Raw genomic sequence first — 8,646 nt, forward strand, 5'->3', positions numbered from 1 at the left:
AGGCATCATCTAGGATCATATAAAATCTCTCAATATGGTTGCGCGAAGATGAAAAGAAGAAGGACAAAATCAAGTGTAGAAGCAAAAACATGCATGTGTCAGAAAAAGTACATTACTTTTTCAGATAAGGACAATGCCTCTACAACTACGCGATCGGAAAAGGACAAAAAGGTTCCTAGGTCTCAGCTAAAGTCAGACACAACAACTAACAAATGAAGAAGACTCCATGCAATGTCTATAAACAGGAAGCGACATTTAATGCAAAATCTTAAGCATTAAATGGGAAGATCAAACTAGTCATGAACGACTATATACTGCTTCAACGGACATTTGCAACGAGCAAATTCTTCAAGACTATATATAGATCATCACTTCAAACCTTGAAGGGTTGGCTTTTGCGTAGACAAGAAAAAAGTGATATCAAGCCCACAAAGCAATGAAACTAGAGATAGAGTGATGAGGTTCTACTTGAAGAATCCTCAAGGAATGCCTTCAAATTCTTCTCGGATCCTTGGAAGAGTTGCAAGGAATAGGAGCTTCCAAGAAGAACAATGTGACCAAGCCGTAACTTAGCTAAGTCCAGATAGAAGTAAGGTAACCTAGCTCTACAAATAGAGGAGCTCAAGTAGGGTAGAGGTAGGTTGAAGAGAGACTTTCGGAGGGAGAGAGTTCAAGTGAAGAAATCTCATTCTATTAATTCCAAAAGTGACTACAAACTCGGTCAAATAGAATTTATAGGGAGAAATTAGGTTAAAGGTGTACCATGGTTAGCCTAAGGTTAAGTGAAACCATGGTATGGTTTACTTAACCTTAGGCGCCAAAATTTGAATTCAAAAATTCAAATTTTGGTGCCAACCGGTCACCAACCCATGTGCACTCATTTGTGATGTAATTTGGCATCCATTTGAGTTGCATTTCGGTCACACCATGTGCATGTGTGCACATGGATAAAATGCATACCCAATGCTATGCTAATTACATGCAAATGACTAAGCACATGTTCATAGCCAAAATTTAGGTTTGGGGTCGGTTACGCGTAGGGAAGATATTAGGCACCCTACGACACCCTATATTGGTACCCCATGATGAAATCAACATGATAGAGAGTAAAATTTGAATATTCAATTCCCTTCATTGATGGTTATTTACTAACTTAATTTAAAATTACACGGCTAATCCTATGATGTCTACATTTTTGCTTTTATTTATAGTAATGTTTTGTGACAAAAATAATAAATGGTAAAGAGTGAATTTGATGGAAATACTTCTTGAACGAGCTTTTATAAAAGGTACTTCAATGTTATAGACTTGAGGCACTTTTTGACTGTCTTACATGTAACACCCCAGTTTTTATTTCACTTTTTTATTTATTTATTTTAATTGAGGGTATTTTGGTAATTTTATAAAGGTGATAGGGGTGATTTAGTAGCTTGGAACGGGCTGTTCCGAAATTGGAACGAGCCGTTCCAAACTACCAAGTTGTGTGTGAGTTAATAGCCCAGAATGGGCCGTTCTCAAGATGGAACGGGCCGTTCCGGACTATTAAATATGCCATTAACCCTAATTGGGAACGGGCTTGGAACAGGGCGTTCTTAAAATTATGGCCGTTGGGGGTAATTAATGCACACCAGAACGGGCCGTTCTGGTTTTGGAACGGGCCGTTCTGGATGTGATTTTTAGCCACGTTTTAAGGGCCCGGAACGGGCCGTTCCGGATTTGGAACGGGCCGTTCCGGCGTAAAAAGCCTATAAATAGAGTTGTTTGCCACTCCCAAAAAGCACACCTCTCATTTCTGATTTCTTTTCTTCGGCTCTCTCTCTTCTTTTCTCTACTTTCTGCTTCAGACCGAGGGGAACCCAACGAGGGAGACCAACCAGCTCTAGTGTAGATTCAGCTTCTTCATATCCAGGTACGGGGGAAAAGGGAATTATTTATATGAAGAGTTACATGAGGGAATTGGGTAGAGGAAGACCCCTTAGAATTATGAGTAATTTTAGAAATATTTATGTTTGAAGAATTATTGACATTATTTGATTCTGTATATATTTAGGACAACAAATATATGATTTGTTTGTAAAATGATGTTCTAGAAGAGAGAACGAAATTATAGAAAAGTGCCTGTAGGTTAGGTTTTGGAAAATTAAATTATTTCTGTTTGAGGAATTAATTATACCATTAGATTCGGTATGTGTTGAGGATTATAAATATGCTAATAATTTGTAAGAATGATGATTTGGGAGAGAGAACGAAATTGTAAAAAAGTGCCTGTGAGCTAGGTTTTGGAAAAATTGAATTATTTCTGTTTGAGGAATTAATTATACCATTAGATTCGGTATGTGTTGAGGATTATAAATATGCTAATAATTTGTAAGAATGATGATCTGGAAGAGAGAACGAAATTGTAGAAAAGTGTCTGTGAGATAGGTTTTAATTAAGGGTTTTACTGTTTATGCTGAATTATGTTAAACTGCTAATTCTATTGATTATTATATTAATTTATGAATATCCTTGTTATATTATTTGATAAAAATTGATGAATTGCTTGATATGTATGAAACCCGTTATTTTGGACCTATTTGATATGTGTATGGAATTGAGTTATGATATGAGATGTTGTATGGATGTGAATATGATTATGATTGTAGTTCCTCACACTAATGACTAGGGATGGCATGGCCCTTGGGTAAGTGATGCTACAGGGAGGGCGTGACCTTAGCATGGTGTGGGATGAGTAAGACAGTTAACACGTATCACTTATGTCAGATATGATAGCCCTGACATAGGGTTAATTGCAAGAGATTGTATGGATTGTGATGTGATTGTGGTTCCTCACATCAATGACTAGGGATGGCACGACCCCTGGGTAAGTGATGCTATAGGGAGGGCGTGACCCTGGCATGGTGTGGGATGAGTGAGGCAATTAATCTGTATCACTTATGTCAGTTGTGGCGTGGCCTTGGCATAGTGTTAATTGTAAGGTTTATGTGGATTGATGTAATTGAGATGTGAAGATGATGAGTGATTGATAAATTATGATATATAGAAATGTTTGTAAATATTTCCTTATGTAATGAGATTACATTATTGTGTGTTTGTATGTACTTTACATATGATTGTTTTCTTTTCTCACCGTACGAATTATGGATGTTTTAGGTGAGAAAGATCCAGCTTCGAGTGGCATCTAGAATGCCAACAGTGGAATTGCGGGATGCTCTGATATTGTGACATCGGGGCAAAGGATTTTTTTAGAATATAGGTTTTTATATGGATTTGGAATTGTAAATGTTATTTTTGAAAACAATTTGAAAACTCTTGCATTTTTATTGTGGTTATTGAAGGATAATATTGAAGATTCTCATGTGAACCCTTTTACCGAAATTGAAAAATTTATTTATAAGTTTCTATTACTACATTATATATATTGGGGTAGTAAGGGTGTCACATTACACACTACAATTTACCTCATAAATCTCAAGAAATACAAAGAGAGAGAAGGAAAAGAATATATGAATTATCTATGACTCTAATAAACTAATTTCATTTTGTTTTGGGTCCCCAAGCACTGTGTACGAGGTGTCTATTTATAGGCACAAAAATCAATCGGAATGGCCATTCTAATTATCAGAATAGGCCATTCCAGAAATACCTATTACAGCAAAAAATTGAATTTGGAATTGCCTATTCTGAAAATGGAATGACCCATTCCAAATTTGAAATTTGTATGTAACAAACTAAGTCAGAATGGAGTGTTCTGACCCTAGTTTTTTTAAGCTATTTCACTAGCTTGGAATAGCTTGTTCTAGTTTGCGAACGACCCGTTCCAAGCTACTAATATACCTTTTTGTGCCATTTGAACCTTTAATGTAATTTGGGTTCATTTTTGTGTTAGTTTGGGACCCCGGAGTCTCATGATCTTGTCTCTTTAGCTTCTTTATTTGATGCAACCACCCTAGACAAAATTAGGTGTCTATAAATTCCCCTCTTTACTTGTCCTCTGGATAGCTACATGTTGTTTTTCCAAAGGCGAGTAAAGACGTAGACATTTCATCTAGGTCTTTTATCCTACTTCATAGCGTAGGTGCTTCCATATTGCTTTTTTCAGATAGATGGATTTGCATGTATCCTTGTTCCTAGAGTAGTTGAGTGTCAGGTTGTGTGCTCCATTAGGGAATGAGGATGGAAAAATGTGCCATCTAAGCCTCCGATCTTCGTATAGATGCTCTGTACTGCTCCTTCTTTCCTTGTTATGGTGAAGTGAAGATCCTATTTAGCTCGTTATAGAGTGAGTATGTTTTTAGTTTAGCCTCTCCAAGCTGGAATGGTATTAGAACTTTCAGCCGGCCGACGTTAAGTACTGTCTCTCTAGACTTTTTCCTTTACAGCTTTGTCGCGTACCAGATTAGGAGGTGAGTATTATCGTGTCGGCCTCTCCAGACCGCCTTTTCCCTTACGACTTTGTCATGTATCGTATCAGGAAGTGAGTATCGTCCCTTTAGACTTTTCCCTTATAGCTTTGTTGTGTACCGAATTGGGAAGTGAGTACTGTCTCTCCAGACTTTTCCCATACAATTTTGTCATGTACCAAATTAGGAGGTGAGTATTTTCTAAGCTCAGCCTCTCCAAGCTAGACTGATATTAGGGCTTCAGCTGACCCATGGGGTGAGTACTGCTTGCTATAACCTCTTCAGGTCAATGAGTATTGCTTGCTATAACCTCTCCAGTGTTGGTCCCAATTTACTAGAATCTAGAAGGGGGGTTGAATAAATTCTATCCTAAGATGACTCAACTTTCGACAATTCTTAATAAAAACCTACCAAGATATCTAAAACTCAACCTTTACTCAATTTGATTTAACAAATAATAGTATATTACAAGGTTTATTACCAAAGTATCAGAATATCAAATTTAATGTAGCAAAACAATCACTTGTAATCAAGGTTGATTTTATATTACCTTCTTCTTAATCAATTTCAATTACAAGAATAATGATCAGAATTTGTACTGCAATTGAAATTTCATATCTCACAAATCTTTTAATTCTTTAACCAAGATATTAACAAGACTCTTAAAGATAAGGGTAAGAAGATAAAGAACACAAAAATTTATATTGGTTCAACCATCTATTTGGCCTACATCCAGTTTTCCCTAATTTAGCATCCCACTAAATCAAAGATCATTCACTATAATATTGTTTACAAACACCATGCACACACAATATTATAAGAATTCAAATAAACATCAATCTTGAGACCACAATATTGAAAACATACAAAATTTTTGTACCCCGCGAAAATTACTTGAGAAACTCTACTCAAGATTTCAAAATCTCTTGTTGAGGCACCCTATCTCAAGAGATACACCATTCAAAGCGAAAATAAAAGTTTAAAGATCAGAAAAATATCACCTAATTTCATGTAGATATTGATCTTTCACATTTGAATACACTTCTTGAATGTCTTCCTTCAAGAACTCATGTTCAATCTTTGCACTTCTTGATATTTCAGAAAATTTCTTTGATCAACCTTTATTCATATTTCTAAAAGTAATCTTTTTCTCAAATGTTCTTCTTTCAAAATATTTTCTAAAAAATTCTCTTTTAATTTCATAAAAGACAGTTATTTAAAGTGCAAGACGTGATTTAGTTATAAAGAGTAATAATAGAGGTAATCTATTACCTGATATGGTAATCTGTTACTAGCTCTTTAAAAATGAACCAGAAACACAAAATCACCAGGGAAATCGATTACAGGATATGGTAATCGATTATCCCGAGCTTTCTAAGATCCAAGATTGCCTTTCATTCTTTGATAATCTATTATCTAATGTGGTAATCAATTAACACGATGAAAACTTTGATTCTTCAACCTCATTTCATGTAAGAGACTCTGTTTTAATCTATTACCAACTTTGGTAATTTGTTACATCAGAAAATACTTTAAAATCATTTTTCAGTAACAGACATGGTAATCTATTAACCCTGAGGACATTTGAATATCCTTTTCTACTAACAAACTTGGTAATCTATTACCCTGAATGGTAATTGATTAACAATGTTACCTTGAAAACTCTTGTTTGAATCAAGTCATATTTTTATGTTTAAACACTTGGTAGTAAATTACTTTTTTCAAGATAATCTATTACTTTATGTTTACACATGGAAATACTAAAAAATCAAATTCTTGGTTTTTTAAAAAACTTGATTAGTTCTTGAATTTAGCATTCATCATCATCATCAATCATAAACAAATACACACACAAGCCTATATCTATCAAAATCAACACAATATCCTTTTGTATAGCTTTAAGCAACATCTATATATTAACATCATCAAAACTAAAACACTCTTGATGAGTCTTCAAGATGTTCCATCATCTTCATCATCTTAATGATCTCCAACATCTCAACAATCTCCCCCTTTTTGGTTTTGATGAGCCAAATATCTAATTAAGATAAATGACATATCTTGAATAGATATCTTGTGTTTGGTTGATGATCTGCCTGTAAAACTTCATATAGAAAAGCTTCCAACACACAAGTTAAGTAATACTTTGAATTCACAAATGTAATGCTTTAACCATTCATTCACATATAAGCTCATTCATTCAAATCATTCGTTTCATTCACATATCTATCAACATATAACATCATTCACATATCTATCAGCATATAACATCAAATCATTCATCACATTCATTCATTCTTATTCTTTTCTCATTCTTAATATCATTCTTTTCTCCCCTTATTTAGCTTAACCAAACCAAAATTAATAGAGAGAAATAATATTTGCAATATATAAAACAAAAAATATATAGAGATGAATAAAAAAAAAACCAAATTGAAATTTAAAACATATCCATGACATAAATTGTTCAGAGTAAGCAATATTTAAAAATATTACAACCCATTAAAATGTTCACAAATTAAAATAACAGAAGACATAACAAAATGCAAAATGAACTATGTAGTGCCTATGCGTGTGGGTCATTATCAAGGTATGGTATGGTATATATTCTTTTAGCTCTGGCTTTTCTGATGTGGAAGCTTTGCCTTTTTCTTGCATTTACCATTTTCTGACTTGTTTTGACTTTTCTTGTTTGTTGTGCAAGTAATAGATGCATGCTTTGTTAATGTTTAAATCCTCACTTGTTTATGTTTTCAAATAATTCCGCTTTATGTAGAAAGAGTCTCTCTAAGATGCGTGTTATGCATATGTAATGTGCACTCTTGGATATTCATTTGTTATCTCTGGAAGGTGACTTTCCACTTCCCTCTCGTACGTTAGATTAAGCTCTTTTTTTACGTCCTGATGCATTTCATATCTTTTCTTTTTGTCGGGGACTCACGCGGGATTGTTTGTTTATTTACTTATTTTCCTTTATTTGGACTTGTTCGATTTTCGTTTTAATCATTAACAAAACACATTGTTTTAACACGACCAAGAGAAATGAATAAAAAAGGATATCTTTATTAAAATCAAAACCTTTAAAGAAGTGGATTACAAAAAGGTATTTAGAAAGAATGGATGGCTGAGGTAGGCTGGTGTTTGGGCTTAGACAAATATATTCCTCAGAAAACAAAAGTAATCATCCTCCTAGTTGCCTTGGATTGCCTATTTTGAACTCTAGATGGATTCCTTGAAGGACCCTAGTTCTTTGACAGGGTGTCCAGATCACCTTTCGATTTTCAAACTTGGGTGTTCATCACTTGTCTTCTTGTATTATCCCTAATTTTTGCCTAGAACGTATCCTAGCGGGATTTTTTTTTGAAAGCGATCTTATTCAAGCGTAGTATTTCTTCACAATGTCAAAATTGACTAGATAAGCTAATTCTTCATTGTCCATGTTTGTAAGGATCAATGCTTCGTCAAAAAATCTCGCTTGACCACAAATGGACCCTGACAGTTCGATGTCCATTTCCCTTTCTTATCCTTTTGAGCTGGTAAGAGCTTCTTGAGCATAAGATCGGCCTCTTGGAAGTGTCAAGGACGAACCTTCTTATCAAAAGCTTTCTTGATCCTCCTTTAATAAGTTTGTCCGTGGCAGATAGCATCCAATCTTTTTTCTATTATGAGGTTTAGTTTATCAAATCTACTTTGTATCCATTCAGCCTCGGGGAGTCTTGCATCCATGAGCAATCTCAAAGAAGGAATTTCCACTTTTACAGGTAGGACCGCCTCCGTACGATAAACCAAGGAGAAAGGTGTAGCATCAGTCGATGTACGAATGGATGTTCTATATCCATGCAAAGGGAAATGTAACATCTCGTGCCAATCCTTGTAAGTGATGACCATCTTTTGAACAATCTTCTTGATATTATTATCGACTGCTTCAATTGCCCCATTCATTTTAGGTCTTTAACGGGAGGAATTGTGATGTTGGATTTTGAAAAAGCCACATAATTTGGTCATCATCTTGTTGTTGAGGTTGGATCCATTATCTATTGTATTCTTGTCAAGAATTCCATATCAGCATATTATATTTTTTCGAACAAAATTGACCACCACCTTGTAAGTTGCATGTGTATATGATATTGCTTCAACCCATTTGGTGAAATAGTCAATGGCTATGAGGATGAATCGATGTCCATTCGAAGCTTTGGGTTTAATGGGCCCGATGATGTCCATGCCCCACATTGAGAATGACCAT

General features: G+C 34.8%; 1 protein-coding gene across 1 annotated transcript; it reads right to left on the reverse strand.

Moving 5' to 3' along the window:
* Positions 1-8,021: 8,021 nt before the first annotated feature.
* LOC145950404 (uncharacterized) lies at positions 8,022-8,345 on the reverse strand. Its single transcript, XM_083061491.1, has one exon. It carries the CDS (start codon positions 8,343-8,345, stop codon positions 8,022-8,024), a length of 324 nt encoding a protein of 107 aa, XP_082917617.1.
* Positions 8,346-8,646: the final 301 nt, after the last annotated feature.

This window comes from Cajanus cajan, chromosome 8 (genome assembly GCF_000230855.2).
Source record: "Cajanus cajan strain Asha chromosome 8, NIPB_CcT2T_4, whole genome shotgun sequence".
Taxonomy (NCBI): domain Eukaryota; kingdom Viridiplantae; phylum Streptophyta; class Magnoliopsida; order Fabales; family Fabaceae; genus Cajanus; species Cajanus cajan.